Source organism: Geotrypetes seraphini, chromosome 3 (genome assembly GCF_902459505.1).
Source record: "Geotrypetes seraphini chromosome 3, aGeoSer1.1, whole genome shotgun sequence".
Taxonomy (NCBI): domain Eukaryota; kingdom Metazoa; phylum Chordata; class Amphibia; order Gymnophiona; family Dermophiidae; genus Geotrypetes; species Geotrypetes seraphini.
The window spans coordinates 7,048,450-7,067,336 of NC_047086.1; the positions used below are offsets into that span (position 1 = coordinate 7,048,450).

Below are 18,887 nucleotides of genomic sequence, written 5' to 3' on the forward strand. Positions count from 1 at the left end.
GATAGACTATATTTGGGGATGGGATGGGGAATGTATATCATATGGAAATAGGAATATTGATAAAAAGGGAGGTATTTATTTTATCTTACAAGAATATTTGATTGTAAATACAAGTGATATGTGAAAATTGTTTTTATTATGTATAATTCACTTGTTGTAAGAATAAAAAATGAATAAAGATTAAAAAAAAAAAAGAAGAGTTTGACAGCTGGCATAATTTATAAATCTTTCCTTAAGCTATAAAGAGTTTTACCTCATGCAAAATTGTCATTTCTTTAATAAGACATTAACTATTTTTTTCTGCAACCCTCACAGTTAAAGTTTAGCATCTTTCCTTTCTCAAAACCCACTATATTGAAAATAAAATCATTTCCCCTACCTTTGTTGTCTGGTGACTTTATTTTTCTGTGCTATGTTTCCAGGGCCTTCGTGTCCCATCAGACGTTCAATTAGAGAACTGCTTGAAAAATTTAAAGCCAAACTTAAAACTTTCCTCTTTAAGATGTCTTTACTTTTTAGTATCAGCTTCTGCCTCTTAATCCCTTGATTCTTATGAAGCTTTGAAACATCTTTTAAAAAAAAAAAAAAAATATTTGTTCGTTTTCATATCTTACTACAAGTGTATAATATTTAATCAAAAATAAATTTTACAAATCACTTGACATTCTTACTTATAATCATCAAAGCATAAAAGAATCCCTTCCCACCCAACCCACCCATTAGTAATAAACCAATTAAAACAAATATATATCCCAATCCCACCCTACTTATAACCTTATATAATAAAAAAGGGGTGGTTAAAGTGTCTGATCATTAGGATATGTAATCAATGGCCCCCAAATCTTTGAAACATCTAATGCTTCTTCTGAAGTGATTCCTATCCTAATGTTTTGCCACTCCCCATTTACCGTCCATTTTTTAAATTAATTTTACTTCAATGTATTTTAAACAACCTCTCCCTTCCCCACTTTCCTTCTGTTTCATGTATGTTAACCTAAATTCGTCTAGGATTTTTAATATCTGATAAAATATTGCTTTTATTTATTTATTTTAATAGTTTTTTTCAATCTTTTTATATTGTACACCGTTTAGACACTTGTTTTGATAGACGGTATATAAAAAATAAAGAAACTTGAAACATTGACTGTTTTTCTCTCTGTCTTCACTTTCTGCATTCATCTTTGGCATTAACTTAACATTCAATTTTTCTGCTTTGTTCTCAAAATCTACTTTTCCATGTCTTCCCTTCCCTTCCTATCTCTCTCTCCTTCCCTCCCTATTTCCATGGTCTGACATCTTTCTCCTTCTTTTCTCTCCCTCCCTCCTTCATTTCCCCTTGTCTGGCATCCCTCCCCATCCATGGTCTGGTATCTCCTTTCCTTTCCCTCCCTCCCATGGACTTGGCATCTCTCATTCCTCTCCCTTGTCTTCCATTCTCCCTCCTTCCCTCTCTCTCCCCAAATGGGTGCTGCTGCAGCATTTCCCTTCCCCCTTCCCTGTACAGTAGTGGCAGCAACATTTCTCTTCCCCCTTCCTTGTGCTGCAGCAGCAGTATTTCTCTTCCTCATTTCTGGCCAGCTCATAGTAAAATAGTAACATAGTAGATGACGGCAGATAAAGACCCGAATGGTCCATCCAGTCTGCCCAACCTGATTCAATTTAAATTTTATTTTATTTTTTTTTAATTTTTTCTTCTTAGCTATTTCTGGGCAAGAATCCAAAGCTTTACCCGGTGTTGTGCTTGGGTTCCAACTACCGAAATCTCTGTAAAGACTTACTCCAGACCATCTGCACCCTCCCAGCCATTGAAGCCTTCCCCTGCCCATCCTCCACCAAACAGCCATACACAGACACAGACCGTGCAAGTCTGCCCAGTAACTGGCCTAGTTCAATATTTAATATTATTTTCTGATTCTAAATCTTCTGTGTTCATCCCATGCTTCTTTGAACTCAGTCACAGTTTTACTCTCCACCACCTCTCTCGGGAGCGCATTCCAGGCATCCACCACCCTCTCCGTAAAGTAGAATTTCCTAACATTGCCCCTGAATCTACCACCCCTCAACCTCAAATTATGTCCTCTGGTTTTACCATTTTCCTTTCTCTGGAAAAGATTTTGTTCTACGTTAATACCCTTCAAGTATTTGAACGTCTGAATCATATCTCCCCTGTCTCTCCTTTCCTCTAGGGTATACATATTCAGGGCTTCCAGTCTCTCCTCATACGTCTTCTGGCGCAAGCCTCCTATCATTTTCGTCGCCCTCCTCTGGACCGCCTCAAGTCTTCTTACGTCTTTCGCCAGATACGGTCTCCAAAACTGAACACAATACTCCAAGTGGGGCCTCACCAATGACCTGTACAGGGGAATCAACACCTTCTTCCTTCTACTAACTAAGCCTCTCTTTATACAGCCCATCATCCTTCTGGCAGCAGCCACTGCCTTGTCACACTGTTTTTTCGCCTTTAGATCTTCGGACACTATCACCCCAAGGTCCCTCTCCCCGTCCGTGCATATCAGCTTCTCTCCTCCCAGCATATACGGTTCCTTCCTATTATTAATCCCCAAATGCATTACTCTGCATTTCTTTGCATTGAATTTTAGTTGCCAGGTATTAGATCATTCCTCTAACTTTTGCAGATCCTTTTTCATATTTTCCACTCCCTCTTCGGTGTCTACTCTGTTACAAATCTTGGTATCATCTGAAAAAAGGCACACTTTTCCTTCTAACCCTTCAGCAATGTCACTCACAAACATATTGAACAGGATTGGCCCCAGCACCGAACCCTGAGGGACTCCACTAGTCACCTTTCCTACCTTCGAGTGACTTCCATTAACCACCACCCTCTGGCGTCTGTCCGACAGCCAGTTTCTGACCCAGTTCACCACTTTGGGTCCTAATTTCAGCCCTTCAAGTTTGTTCAACAGCCTCCTATGAGGAACTGTATCAAAGGCTTTGCTGAAATCCAAGTAAATTACATCTAGCATATGTCCTCGATCCAACTCTCTGGTCACCCAATCAAAAAATTCAATCAGGTTCGTTTGGCACGATTTACCTTTTGTAAAGCCATGTTGCCTCGGATCCTGTAACCCATTAGATTCAATGAAGTACAAGTACACTATCCTTTCTTTCAGCAACACTTCCATTATTTTTCCAACAACTGAAGTGAGGCTCACCGGCCTGTAGTTTCCTGCTTCATCCCTGTGACCACTTTTATGAATAGGGACCACATCCGCTCTCCTCGAATCCCCAGGAATCACTCCCTTCTCCAGAGATTTGTTGAACAAGTCTTTAATAGGACTCGCCAGAACCTCTCTGAGCTCCCTTAGTATCCTGGGATGGATCCCGTCTGGTCCCATCACTTTGTCCACCTTCAGTTTTTCAAGTTGCTCATAAACATCCTCCTCCGTGAACAGCGCAGAATCTACTCCATTTTCTCGTGTAACTTTGCCAGACAATCTCGGTCCTTCTCCAGGATTTTCTTCTGTGAACACAGAACAGAAGTATTTGTTTAGCACATTTGCTTTCTCCTCATCACTCTCCACATATTTGTTCCCAGCATCTTTTAGCCTAGCAAATCCATTTTTTATCTTCCTCCTTTCACTAATATATCTGAAAAAATTTTTATCTCCCTTTTTTACATTTTTAGCCATTTGTTCTTCCCTTGCTGAAGTCATTTTTCAGTTCAAAGCTGCAGGCGGTGGTGGCTCCATGCACGATCTGCGCCTGCGTCGGAAGCCTTCTTTATGATGTTGTGATGTCAGAGAGGCTTCCGACACAGGCCCGGATCGCGCAAGGAGCCGCCGCTGCCCGCAGCTATGAACTGAAGAATGACTTCGGCAAGGGAGCTTGCCAGACTATGGGCTGCAAAATAGTACCTGGGGGGGGGGGGGGCCATGAGTTTGAGACTGCTGGTAGTATGACTAGCTTTCTGTTGTTGACTAAAGCTAGGCTGAACTGGTTTGGGCCTCATATCTCTGCAAACTGTTGTACTTCTAGTTGTTGTTGAGGTTCTTGGCACTGTGTGGGGTTGTGTAATGGTGAAGTGGACTGGGTTTTGTCTTGGGCTGTTGGTGACTCATCCCATGCAACTACAGCAGGCTAGGTAGAACAAAAAGATAGTCAGCCACTGCATTTTGTTTGGTACTTTGCACCTATGCAAGTTACCTGACTGTGATGTATGCCTTTAGCCTGGGAATTCTGGGGTAAAGATGATTTAATATTGACAGTAATAAGGGAAAGAGGAAAGAGAAAGGGTACTATGGTCTTATGGTTACAGATTCAAAGTGGAGTGGATTGGTATTGGGGGATTAATTGATTTACCCAAGGTTTCAGGGGGCAATACTGAGATTTGATCCCACAACCTCTGGGTACAGAGACAGTGACTCTACCATTAGGCCAAATGATTTGAGTATAAGGGGAGGTTGAATTGGTGATAGTTGGGGGGGGAGGACACCTGATACTGGTTGGGTAGTAGTAGACTTAATTAGTGCTGATATTCAATTCACAGGATCAGCTGGTGGATTACTGAGAGTAATTGATAGGTGTATAGATATGATGTGAGCCTAGGAGTGAGTGGGTGAGCCTAGGCACTAGGATGGTTTACACAGTGGGCCTGTGAAAACAATCTGTACTGCTGCTAGTCAAGCAGAAAGGAAAGATTATAATATTTTAGTGAAGGCAGAGGGGAGATCCACAGGTAACTATGAAGGGAACTGGAGCCTGCCTGAATCTCTTTAAGCTGCTGCAGATATCTCCTAGGATGAGCAATTTGGAGTGTTGGCATGCTAAATCTGATATTATTTCTATCATTTCAGTGATAGTGTTTGAGTGGGATTTTGGGGGTTTGCAAATCAGAAGGATTCCTATGTTATTTAGAGCAGAGTTGGGCTTATTCTCTAATTTACATGCAATGCACTCCAGATCTGGATGATTGGCTGACTCTGACTCTGGAAGAATGTGCCCATCTAGTTGGTAACCAGACAGACTACCTGCAAACCTAACGACTACCCTCTACCATACCATATTGTATAAAAATGTGCTTACCTTCTCACTACGTATCTTCAATACTGTTACCAAGGAAATTACATCATCTTATTTAAGAGTATCTGTCTGTACTATCCAATTGTGGAATTATGTACAATATGTTGACCTGTAACCCATTTTGGGCTTTTTCGGGGTGGAAAGGCTAAACAACCAAATAAATAAATAAAATAGTGATAACAAAGGAGGAGTTTATTCACTTTAATTATACCCCAGAAACACCCAATACTACTCTAAGAACTGGCTAAGGCAGTATTAAGTTGAATATCACATCCACTGTGGCATCCCTTAGAAAAAGGATACAAACCCTATATTGTGAGTAAGTACATTTGCTGGGACTACATAAACAGAATAAAGGACCAAAAAAATGCTAAAACAAGTAATAAATGAAGGGGAGAACCACAACAAATGACAGTCCTACGGCTCACAAAAAGACACGTATAGAAGCATGTAAATAAAGCAAACATTCTCCTGCTGTGCAGTTGAATAGTGTGAGTATAAGACATGGACACAAGCGAAAGGAAGGGGGACATGTATACTGCTTTTTTGTGGCTTTGGCGGTGTACCTTTTGTAAATCTCTTCTTAGGGCTAGATTCACTAAAGTTAGCGACTCAATCGCTGTTGGCCGATTCTCTGGCCAATTTTCAAACAGCGATTGATTCAAATCATTTGCATGCAAACCCAACGACTCAATAGCTCAGTACAAGCACACGGAGAAAAGAGAGGCAAAAGTAGAATATAGGACCAGGTCTACAGCGGTCAAAATGGCAGTTAGGGAGGCAAAACTTCGAGTGGAAGAAATTCTGGCAAAAAACATTAAAAAGGGGGACAAATCCTTTTTCAGGTATATTAGTGACAGAAAAAGGAACATAGGTGGGATAGTACGCCTTAGAAGACCGGACGGAAGTTACATGGAAGCAGATTCCGATAAAGCCGAACTACTGAATGAATACTTCTGCTCAGTCTTCACCTGTGAGGCACCGGGACACGGTCCCCAGTTGAAGGCAACACAAAGCACAGAAGACCCGTTTCAGAATTTTGAGTTCACACCAGGTGAAGTTTACAGTGAACTGGCAAGACTCAAGGTGAACAAAGCCATGGGACCAGACAATTTGCACCCAAGAGTGCTCAGAGAATTGAGCGATGTCCTGGCGAAACCGTTGGCTGAGCTATTCAATCTCTCCCTAAGTAAGGGGAAAGTTCCCCTGGACTGGAAATTAGCTAATGTCATTCCTCTGCATAAAAAGGGTTGCAGGGCAGAGGCTGCGAATTATAGACCGGTGAGTCTCGCATCAATAGTGTGCAAACTCATGGAAACACTAATTAAAAGTAAATTGGACACGATCTTGAATGAAGGGAATCTTCGGGATCCCAGTCAGCATGGATTCACCAAGGGTAGGTCCTGCCAATCCAATCTCAACAACTTCTTTGACTGGGTAACAAGAAAGTTGGACTTGGGAGAGTCTTTGGACGTCGTGTACCTGGACTTCAGTAAAGCTTTTGACAGTGTCCCACACCGCAGGTTTCTAAGCAAGATGGAATCGATGGGGTTAGGAGAGATACTAACTGCATGGGTCAATGATTGGCTGAGTGGCAGACTTCAGAGGGTGGTGGTTAATGGTACCCTCTCTAAAACATCGGAGGTGACCAGTGGAGTGCCGCAGGGCTTGGTCCTGGGTCCACTCCTTTTCAACATATTCATAGGGGATCTGACTCAAGGGCTTCAAGGTAAAATAACACTATTCGCCGATGACACCAAACTATGTAATATAGTAAGTGAATGCAATTTACAGAATTATATGGCGCAGGACCTGCTTACATTGGAAAGCTGGTCCTCAACCTGGCAGCTAGGCTTCAATGCTAAGAAATGTAAGGTCATGCACCTCGGAAGCGGAAATCCATGCAGGACATACTTCTTGAATGGAGAAACTTTAACTAGGACTTCAGCAGAACGAGATTTAGGAGTAATCATCAGTGCAGACATGAAAACTGCCAATCAAGTGGAGAAGGCTTCATCTAAGGCAAGGCAGATATTGGGTTGTATCAATAGAAGTTTCGTCAGCCGAAAGCCTGAAGTCATAATGCCGTTGTACAGGGCCATGGTGAGACCTCATCTGGAGTACTGTGTGCAATTCTGGAGGCCACATTACAGTAAAGATGTGCGCAGAATTGAATCGGTTCAGCGGACGGCCACCAGGATGATCTCGGGACTCAAGGGTCTCTCGTACGAAGAGAGACTGAACAAATTGCAGCTCTACACTCTCGAGGAACGTAGGGAGAGGGGAGACATGATCGAAACATTTAAGTACCTCACGGGACGTGTCGAAATGGATATTTTCTTTCTCAAGGGACCCTCGGCCACAAGAGGGCACCCGCTCAAACTCAGGGGCGGAAAATTTCATGGCGACACCAGAAAGTATTTCTTCACAGAGAGAGTGGTTGATCATTGGAACAAGCTTCCAGTGCAGGTGATCGAGGCAGACAGTGTGCCAGACCTTAAGAATAAATGGGATACCCTACGTGGGCCAAGATAAGGAAATTGGGTCATTAGGGCATAGACAGGGGGTGGGTAAGCAGAGTGGGCAGACTTGATGGGCTGTAGCCCTTTTCTGCCGTCATCTTCTATGTTTCTATGTTTCTTCTTCTATGAGCGATTGAGACATGCGCAGAGCCCTGACAGTAGTAAAAGGAGAAGCAGCCTCCTGTCACTGCTGTCAAGGCTTCTGCTTTTTTTTTAATGAGACAGATGTTCTGCCACGAACACTCCTGCCGGCCTCCCTCTTGCTCCCTGCCCCGGTGTCCGTACCGAAAACACCTCCTGCTCCTCCTCTGGTCTGCTACGCCATTGGGCCTTAGGCTTCTCCCCGGTGCATCATGTGATACACGGGAAGGGGCCTAAGGCTCTGACTGGCTCAGGCGCCTCTTGCTCCTCCCCAAGAAGCTCCTCCCAAGATAGGAGCACAAGGCGTTTGAACCAATCAGGGCCTTATGCCCTTCCCCTTGCATCACATGATACACCGGGGAGGGGCCTAAGGCCCAGTGGTGTAGCAGACCAGAGCAGGAGCAGGAGGTGTTTCTGGTACATCCTGCTCCCAAAAGAAAGGTATGGGCATGGGGCAGAGGAGGAGGATGGGGTGGGGAGTGGGCACTGCGGTGGCAGGATGGAGTGGGCATCCCTCCTGTAGTTATTTTCTGGGGAGTGGGTGGGCATGGGTGGGAGACTTCATGGTAGGAGGGAGTGGGTATCCCTCCTGCCGTTTTTTTCAGGGGAACAGGTGGGCACGGGCAGGAGCCTTAGTGGCAGGAGTGAGTGGGCTTCCATCCTGCCATCTTTTATGGGTTGGGGGGGACGATGGCTTGGGGGACGCGTGATTGTCAGGGGTTGTTGGGGAAGGGCCATTGCGAGCGGTGGGAGATTAAATTCTTTTTTTTTTTAGGCAGATATTTTGCGTGTGCAATACACACAAAATATCTGTGCCATGGATAAAAAAAGAAAAAAAAAACCAACTCAGGCAGACCTGTCAAAAAAACAGGCAGACCTGTCGATAACACAGTTACCAACAGGTCTACAGCAGTTGGGTTTTAGGATCATAAAACCTGATGCAAAATAGCCAAGCAATGTAAGTTAATCAATTGCTTGGCTATTTTGCATGGCCGGATTGGAAAATGGGCGATTGTAGGGAAAAACACACGGTGGGCCATTTTGTGAATCAGGTCAGTTAGTAGTGATCGTTGCTAAACCTGTGAAAATAGGTTTAACGACGATTGCTGACTTTAGTGAATCAGGGCCTTAGTCCTTGGGCTGTAAGGTTCCATTTGAACATGATTTTCATTCTTTACATACCACAGAAGAAAGCCAAGAGAGAGAGAAGCAGCAGCCGGGAGAGGAGCAGCAGCCGGGAGAGGAGCAGCAGCCGGAAGAGGAGCAGCAGCCGGGAGAGGAGCAGCAGCCGGGAGAGGAGCAGCAGCCGGGAGAGGAGCAAGTCCCATTGCAGCAGGGAGAAGGTAGGCTTTTTCAACCTGTTTTCTTTGTATATATTTACTAGTTGGTATTCAGCTGGTGATGCTAAGATATTTAAGGGCACCAGCACTGAATATCAGAATCTCATCAGATATGTGCTGGCTGCCGAAACCTATGTGGATTCCAGCCAGAATTCAGCCAGGGCTCACATATGATACTTATGCGGGTCTCAGCTGAATAACGGATCAGGACACATATAAGGGGATCAGTAATTTTCTACCCCCTGCCCCCTGATTCCATGTCCCCTGGTGACCTCTGAACTCCCTCAATGACAGACACCCCCACCCCCTCGGCATTCCACTATCTGAGAACAGATCCCCCCTCACCTGTAAGTCACCCCCAACACTACCTTAAGCTCCCTGGTGGTCTAGTAAATAGGCTGGGCAGGAGTGAACCCCACTCCTTAAGAACAAGACTTGCCATGCTGGGACAGACCGAAGGTTCATCAAGCCCAGTGTCCTGTTTGCAACAGTGGCCAACCCAAGTCCCAAGCACCTAGCTAGATCCCAAGGAATAAAACAGATTTTATGCTGCTTATCCTAGGAATAAACAGTGAATTTCCCCAAGCCATCTCAATAGTGGCCTATGGACTTCTACTTTAGGAAATAGCACAAGCGCATAAGTAAAAGGAAGCGAAAGACGAAGAAGGTAAGCAAGAGCCAGGCACAGGAGTGAACACACTAGCAAAGAGCAACAGGACTCCTAGAGAGCGGACAACTATGGAAGCGGAAGGAACCCGAAGGATGTGCTTCCCAGTGTACTGCACGGACTGCCACATGTATGACTACCTCCCCTCCGGGCAGCAGTCATATGTGTGCGGACGATGCCAGGAACTGGAGAGCTTGAAGAGCGAAGTCAGCCGACTGAAGATCAGGATCCAAGAGCTGGAGGGACTCTACATCTCCGAAGCCCCCTTCCAGACAGCCGAAGACCCCATGCGAGAGGGGTGCATCGAGGAACAAGTCAGGGAGCTCGAGAGGTTCATCGAGGATGCCTACAGGAGAGTGGAAGAACATGAGCACGGAAATGAGGAAGACACACAGAGCAGAGGACAAGAAACATCTGACACCAAGGTAGAGGATACCCACGGAGGAACCTTGCTGGAAGAAACAAAGAACACCAAGGACACAGACCTGCGACCGACACGGAGGCTGAAAGAAGGGAAATCTGCAATCCTGGTGGGAGACTCAATCCTGAGGCACGTTGACAGTCACATAGCATTTCTTTGAGGGGATAAGTAAACAATTAGACCAAGGTGACCCAGTAGACATTATATATCTAGATTTCCAAAAAGCCTTTGACAAGGTGCCCCATGAACGCTTACTGAAGAAACTGTGGAGTCACGGGGTGGAAGGGGACGTGTACAGATGGATCAAAAATTGGCTGGCGGACAGGAAACAGAGGGTAGGAGTAAAGGGGCACTACTCTGACTGGATAGGGGTCACAAGTGGTGTTCCGCAAGGGTCAGTGCTGGGACCATTGCTGTTCAATATATTTATTAATGATCTAGAAACGGGGACAAAGTGCGAAGTTATCAAGTTCGCGGATGACACAAAACTCTCCAGCAGGGCCAGAACTGTTGAGGAATGCAAAGAATTGCAAAGCGACCTGAATAAACTGAGTGAGTGGGCAAAAAAATGGCAGATGAGCTTCAATGTGGAGAAATGTAAGGTCTTGCACATAGGGAAGGGGAACTCCATGTACAGCTATACGATGGGAGGGAGGGTACTCGGGAAAGGCAGCCAAGAAAAAGATCTGGGGGTATTGGTAGATAACACAATGACGCCGGCGGCACAATGTGCAGCGGCCTCAAAAAAAGCGAACAGAATGTTGGGCATTATCAAAAAAGGTATCACTACCAGAACAAAAGAAGTTATCCTGCCACTGTATTGAGCAATGGTGCGCCCACATCTGGAATACTGCGTCCAATACTGGTCGCCATACCTCAAGAAGGACATGGCAATACTCGAAAGGGTCCAGAGGAGGGCAACGAGGATGATAAAGGGTATGGAGAACCTTTCATATGCCGAACGGTTAGACAGGCTGGGGCTCTTTACCCTGGAAAAGCGGAGACTGAGAGGGGACATGATAGAAACTTATAAAATCATGAAAGGCATAGAGAAGGTGGAGAGGGACAGATTCTTTAGACTAGCAGGGACAACTAAAACAAGAGGTCATTCAGAAAAACTGAGAGGAGACAGATTCATAACGAATGCAAGGAGGTTCTTCTTCACTCAGAGGGTGGTGGACACCTGGAACGCGCTTCCCGGAGAGGTAATAAGACAGAGTACAATTCTGGGGTTCAAAAAGGGACTGGATGACTTCCTAGAAACGAAGGGGATAACAGGGTACAGATAGAGGTTTACCGTACAGGACATTGAGCGAAGAGGGTATGGATATTTTAGGTTAGGTAGGGAACACTTTCAGGTCATGGACCTGGGGGGCCGCCGCGGGAGCGGACTGCCGGGCACGATGGACCCCTGGTCTGACCCGGCAGAGGCAACGCTTATGTTCTTATGTTCTTAAACCCCTCTAAGTTAACTGATTTCACCACATTCTTCTGCAATGAATTTCAGAGTGTCAAAGGCAGGATTGTAGCTACAGGCAGGCCTGCATGGGCCCAGGCTCACCCAATCTTGGCTCAGTCCCATCCAGTTTTTCTGACTGCCAATCCTACCTGCACAGCCACAGTCAGACGCTCCCAGCTGCATGCAGTCTCTAATTTAGTGAATATATCAGTCTATAACTTCTACATTGACCAGTGTAGTATACCAGATATCAATCAGTCAATGTGTTCTTCTATATCAAAAGAATTTTCTCTCTCTATTGATTCTCTCTATTCTTTGGGGCATCAGACATGCCAGTTGTTCGCCTCAATTTTTGGCGATACAACAATCTTGATGGCTATGGCTGTGGCTTCTTCATTCGCCCACTTGCTGAAAACTTTTTTTAGCGTTTTATGTTTTTTAGATTTTTTAAAATGTTTTTATATAAAGTGCTTTATGCTTTCACAAACAAAGATCAAAAAAGTTGAGCATCGGGATGGTCAGTTAAAATTGAAAAAAAGGGGGACAATCTTGAAAAAGCCTCACGGCGAAACATGTCGATACGACAGGTCCCTGACCCGATCTTACCAAGGAAACAATGTTTTTAAGATAAGTTATTTCATTAATTATTTGTGAAAGCATAAAGCACTTTATATAAAAACATTTAAAAAAATCTAAAAAACATAAAACGCTAAAAAAAATTTTCAGCAAGTGGGCAAATGAAGAAGCCACAGCCATAGCCATCAAGATTGTTGTATCGCCAAAAATTGAGGTGAACAACTGGCATGTCTGATGCCCCAAAGAATAGAGAGAATCAATAGAGAGAGAAAATTATTTTGATATAGAAGAACACATTGACTGATTGATATCTGGTCTCTAATTTAGAAGCACACAATCACTGATAGCCACAGCACAGAACATTTTCCCCTGAGAAGTCCAAGTTGGGCATTGGGCCACTCAGTCCAGCAGCAGATTCACGGTTGGTGTGCTAGGGTTGACGACAGCAGTTCCCATACACTGCAGCAGATAACATGGAAGCCTCACTTCTGCCACTTCCACTTGATGCAACTTCCTGTTCTTTAGCAAACTCTCCAGACCGGTATAATCTTCACAGATGGGTAATATCTCATCATGACCAGCAGATGGAGACTGAGTCAAAACTTTGGAATAGTACATAATAGGTGACTTTAATAGATGGCTCAAAGCCTAGTGTCATCAAGAAGGCTTTAGGTACATAGGAGGATGGGGAAATACATGGAAGGCAAGAAGCTATATTGCACTTATGGGCTACATATTATTACAGCAGGAAGAAGAAACCTTGTGGAGAAATTTAGACAATATGTTTCTAGGCATTTAAACTAGAAGTTGGGGGTAGTATATGTATGAAGGACAATTATAGAGACCGCCCCCGGCAAAAGACAAGATGTGATGGTAGTAAAGATTGCAACATAAAAAATATCAGCAACTCACTCATTAGCATTGCAACGGAAAGTGAAACGAAACAAAAATATATACGAAAAAGGAGATTACCGCTGAAAAATAGCTGGAAAGCGATAACCACAAATGCTCGCAGTCTAAGCAACAAAGTTCATGATTTGCAAGCCCTGATGTTAGATATTGTCGCTATCACAGAGACATGGTTCAGTGAATCCCATGGATTGATGTAAATATACCGGGATATAATCTTTTTAGGAAGGACAGAAAATCCAAGATTATTGCAATTAAAGATATACAAGGTAATACACACACTAACAATAAAGACATTTTAAGACAATTTCTTGATTTTTATAAAGATTTATATTCTTCTGAATATTATGAAAATAAAGAACAAGATGGACAAAAATTTTTAAATTCATTTATTGGACCAAATGTTCCAGATCATATAAAAAGAAGTTTAGAAGAACCTATATCTTTAAAAGAAATAGAATCAGCATTGAAGTCTCTTAGAGTTGGATCCGCTCCGGGTGGTGATGGTTATACGGTTGAATTTTATAAATCATTTCAAAACATTATTTTACCATATCTATTAAAATTGTATCAATATCAAATGAATAATGGAAATATATCAGGTACTATGGCTGATTCATTAATTATTGTCTTACCAAAACCAAACAAAGATCCTACCTTGGTTTCAAATTACAGGCCTATTTCCTTATTAAATGTAGATGGTAAATTAATTTCTAAAGTACTAGCAATAAGATTGGCAAAAGCTCTTCCTTTCATTATTGATGTACATCAAACAGGATTTATTGCTAAAAGACACTCATCACATAACACCAGATTAGCATTTCACTCTTTAAATTTAGCAAAAAATATGAATGATTCAACTTTTATGCTATCTTTGGATGCAGAAAAAGCATTTGATAGAGTAGAATGGAAATTTATGTATCAATCTCTAGAATGGTTTGGAATAGGACCCGGTTTTATTAAAATGATTCAGACATTGTATAGCTCTCCTGGTGCAAGATTATATATAAATAACAATTTATCAGATACATTTAATTTGCAAAGGGGAGTTAGACAAGGATGTCCTTTGTCTCCCTTACTTTTTGATATTGTTCTAGAACCCTTGTTAATTGCAATTAATCAAACTAAGGAGATAAGGGGAATCCCATTTTCTTACTGGGAATATAAACTTTCTGCATATGCAGATGATATCTTATTATATTTGAGAGAACCGGGGATTACTATTCCAAATTTACTTAATCTTCTAGAGGAATTTGGAAAATTCTCTGGATATAAAATTAATTGGAGTAAATCAGAAATTCTTCCAATTAATGTTCACTGCACCAAAGGATTATTTGATTCATATTCATTTATTTGGAAAGAGGAAGGATTAAAATATTTAGGAATTATGATCAAAAATACAATTGATGATACAGTCAAAGAAAATGAAAAACTTTTATTGAAAAAAATTACAGAAATGTGTGAACAATGGAATCCTTTACATCTTTCATGGTGGGGAAGAATTCAAACAATTAAAATGATGATATTGCCTGTAGTTTGTTATCAAATGAGTATGATACCAATATTTTTTCAGGGGTCCTTTTATAAAAAATTAAACAATATTATTACAAAATTTGTTTGGTTTGGGAAAAGACCCAGAATTGCTTTATTATCCCAGGACAAGCAGGCAGCATATTCTTGACTGATGGGTGACGGCACCGACGGAGCCCCGGTACGGACAATTTTAGAGTGATTGCACTCTAAGAACTTTAGAAAGTTCTAGCTAGGCCGCACCGCGCGTGCGCGAGTGCCTTCCCGCCCGACAGAGGCGCGCGGTCCCCAGTTTTCTTAATTCCGCGGAGCTAAGAAGACGCGTGTTTCCAACGGCTGTTGGAAGTTTTTCTACTATTTCACTTGCCTTCCCGCTCGCGCGTTTTTTTCTCTTCATATTTTCTTTCTTTCTTTCTTTTTTACCCTATTGTGTAAAAAAAAAAAAAAATTATTATTTTTTAATTTTTTTATCGAACTGACCCGGCGGGGCCTGTTGGCACCATCGAAGCCTCGGGCTTCGATTTTGCTACAGCAGTATTTCCCTTCATGCCCCCGTCACCGGGTTTCAAAAAGTGTCAGCGGTGTGCGCGCCCTATCTCCCTTTCCGACCCACACAAGTGGTGCCTCCAGTGTCTGGGTCCGGACCATAGGGCTGAAACCTGCACCCGCTGTAGTTCTTTACAAAAAAGAACTTTAAAAAATCGACAAATTCAGCAGCGGATCCTTTTCGGTACCGCTATGGAAAGTGCACCGGTATCGACGTCGACGACTTCCTCCAAGTCGACTCCGACTACCTCGGCACCGCCAGATCCATCGTCGGTGTCGACTCCTGTAGGTAAGCCGGCTAAGAAGCCTTCCCCTACTGTTCTAGGCCCGCCAGTCGAGCATGCAGTGAGCCAAGTCCTGCAGACTGAGCGCCGGCCCCGTAAACGCTCCGCTCCCATTGAAGTCTCTGCATCGTCATCGGCATCGACTTCACCCGAGCGTCGAGCGGCACCGAAGGTACCGAGCAAGAAAAAACCGGTACCGGTGCCATCGGGACCAACGTTGGATGAGCGCATTGCCTCTATCCTCCAGGTCCAGCTTAAGCAGCAACTACAACAGTTGCTCCCGGCTCTCTTGTCTCCGAACCTTCCAGTGTCGGTACCGACTGAGCCTTCGGTGCCGTCTGTCGAACAGCCTCTGTTATCGGCATCGACTGTTTCGGCACCGCAAAAATCTTTGTCCATGCCTGTTCTATCAGCGGAACCAAAACGGCGTGCTACTCCTACGGTGTCGGAACCGGTACTGGTCTCTGAACCCCGTACCGTACTACATTCCCCAGGTACCGTCTCCACTCGGTCTGGTAAATCGGTACACAAGACTAAACATACTGATACATCGACTCCACTTTCCCAGGGCCGTTTACAATCGGTACGGGACCCTGACTTGTGGGATGATTCAGATGATCCCCTCGGTACCGAGGAGGATTATACATCTGATGAGGAGGAACCATCGGTGCAGGATACTACTGCTAAGCCAGAGCACTCCTCCTTCACAAAATTTTTAAAGGAGATGTCAGACACCTTGTCTATTCCTTTAGAGTCTGACTCTAAAAAATCCAAGGCATTTTTGGATGCCTTGGATTTTGACCAACCTCCTAAAGAGTTTTTAAAGTTACCCCTCCATGACATCTTGAGGGAAACTTTTTATAAGAATCTGGAAACTCCTTTGACAATCCCAGGAGCCCCAAGAAAACTGGAATCTCTATATAAAGTGATTCCAATACCTGGATTTGACAAACCCCAACTTCCTCATGAATCCCTGTTGGTAGAGTCAACTCTAAAGAAGACTACAGGAGCCAGTATGTATGCCTCTGTCCCTCCTGGTAGAGAAGGAAAGGCCATGGACAAATTTGGAAAGCGTCTTTACCAAAATGCAATGCTGGCCAACCGTTCAAGTAATTACGCTTTCCACTTCTCGTTTTACCTGAAGCACCTCATTCAACAGGTAACCTCTTTTCAAAAGTATATTCCAGACCGTAAACTTCCTGCTTTTCAGCAATGTACCTCTAGTCTTCTGCAACTCAGGAAGTTTATGGTCCGTTCTATTTATGATACTTTTGAACTGACGTCTCGTGCTACTGCTATCTCTGTAGCAATGAGAAGATTGGCATGGCTACGGACCTCAGAACTGGACGTAAACCATCAGGTCAGACTTGCCAATGCTCCTTGCCTAGGGGATGAGCTGTTTGGGGAGTCCATGGATACCACCACCCAAAAGCTCTCCGCCCATGAAACTAGGTGGGACACCTTGTTGAAAAACAAGAAGAAACCTCCTCCTCCTCGTCCATTCAGGCAACAACCTTCATATCAAAGGAGGTTTTCTGCTCGACCGGCGCAGTCCCATCCTCCTCAACCTCGCAGACAGCGTCAGCAGCAACAACAGACTCGTCAACAACAGCAGCCTGCTGTCAAACCGGCTATTCAACCTAAGTCGACACAGCCCTTTTGACTCCTTTCTCCAGGACATTGCCAGTCTTCCTCCCTCGTGTCCTCTACCTCAGCCCATAGGAGGTCGACTACAAGTTTTTCTACCTCGCTGGGAAGCAATCACCTCCGACCAGTGGGTACTTGCTATCATCGCCCACGGCTACTCCCTAAATTTTCAGACTCCTCCACCTCTAAGTCTGCCAAAAGAGTCTGCTTCCAACAAGGCTCAATCCCTCCTCCTCGCTCAGGAGGTTCACTCCCTCCTTCTTCTCAATGCCATCGAACCAGTTCCTCTGGACCAGCAAGGCCTGGGATTTTACTCCCGGTACTTTCTTGTACCCAAAAAGACCGGAGATCTCAGACCAATATTAGATCTCAGAGATCTCAACAAATGTCTGGTCAAGGAGAAGTTCAAGATGTTATCTCTTGCCACCCTCTATCCTCTTCTTTCTCAGGAAGACTGGCTATGTTCCCTCGATCTCAAGGAGGCGTATACTCACATTCCAATTCATCTGATGTCCAGACAATATCTGCGCTTTCTTGTCAATCAACATCATTACCAATACAAGGTGCTACCCTTCGGCCTAGCCTCCTCGCCCAGAGTATTCACCAAATGTCTGATTGTGGTCGCAGCTTATCTCCGCTCCCACAACTTTCAAGTCTTCCCTTACCTGGACGACTGGCTCATCAAGGCTCCTTCTCCTCAGTCCGTTCACAAAGCCACGGATCAGACCATTTACTTCCTCCGACTGTTGGGGTTCGAAATCAATCTACCCAAGTCGCACCTCATTCCGACTCAGCGGCTTCAATTCATTGGAGCCATTCTGGATACTGTTCAGATGAGGGCTTTTCTTCCTCTAAACCGCCTTCACACCATCCTTCATCTCTGTCAGCAGGTGTTCCAGCAACCTTCCATCTCTGCGAATCACATGATGGTGCTCTTGGGACACATGGCCTCCACAGTACATGTCACTCCCTTCGCACGTCTCCACCTGCGTACTCCTCAATGGACCCTAGCGACTCAGTGGTCACAAGCGACGGATCCTTGTTCACGACACATATCTGTGACCTCGTCTCTTCGACAGTCGCTTCTTTGGTGGTTGAAATCATCAAATCTATCCAGAGGTCTACTGTTTCATCTACCTCCTCATCAACTGGTCATCACCACGGATTCCTCCCCCTATGCATGGGGAGCTCACTTGAACGAGTTTCAAACTCAGGGGTTTTGGACCACCCAGGAAAAGAAACACCACATCAATTTCCTGGAACTCAGAGCGATATTTTACGCTCTCAAAGCTTTCCAACATCTTCTTTTTCCTCAGGTTCTCCTCATTTGCACCGACAACCAAGTTGCAATGTATTACATCAACAAACAGGGAGGGACGGGATCCCGTCCCTTATGTCAGGAAGCTCAAAGGATTTGGACCTGGGCGACTGCTCGTCACCTATTCCTGAAAGCAGTCTACATCCAAGGGGAACAGAATTGCTTAGCAGACAATCTCAGCAGAATTCTTCAACCTCACGAATGGACTCTCGACCCTTCGACTCTCCAGTCCATTTTCTCTCAATGGGGCACACCTCAAGTGGATCTTTTTGCAGCTCCCCACAACCATCAACTGCCCCTGTTTTGCTCCAGACTTTACTCTCCTCACCGTCTGGAACCCGATGCATTTCTCCTAGATTGGACCAATCTCTTCCTTTATGCATTCCCTCCTCTTCCGCTCATGCTGCGCACCTTATTCAAGCTCAAGAGGGAACAAGCCACCATGATTCTCATCGCTCCACGGTGGCCCAGACAGCATTGGTTTTCC

The 18,887-nt window shown here is 44.3% G+C and overlaps 1 protein-coding gene across 1 annotated transcript in view; it reads left to right on the forward strand.

The window, feature by feature from the left end:
* AK9 (adenylate kinase 9) overlaps nucleotides 1–18,887 on the forward strand; it is a 1,007,389-nt gene that overhangs the window by 368,423 nt on the left and 620,079 nt on the right. The window contains exon 14 of the mRNA XM_033936269.1: nucleotides 8,891–9,046. Coding sequence (XP_033792160.1) covers nucleotides 8,891–9,046 — 156 coding nt within the window. The remainder of the gene's footprint in view (nucleotides 1–8,890; nucleotides 9,047–18,887) is intronic.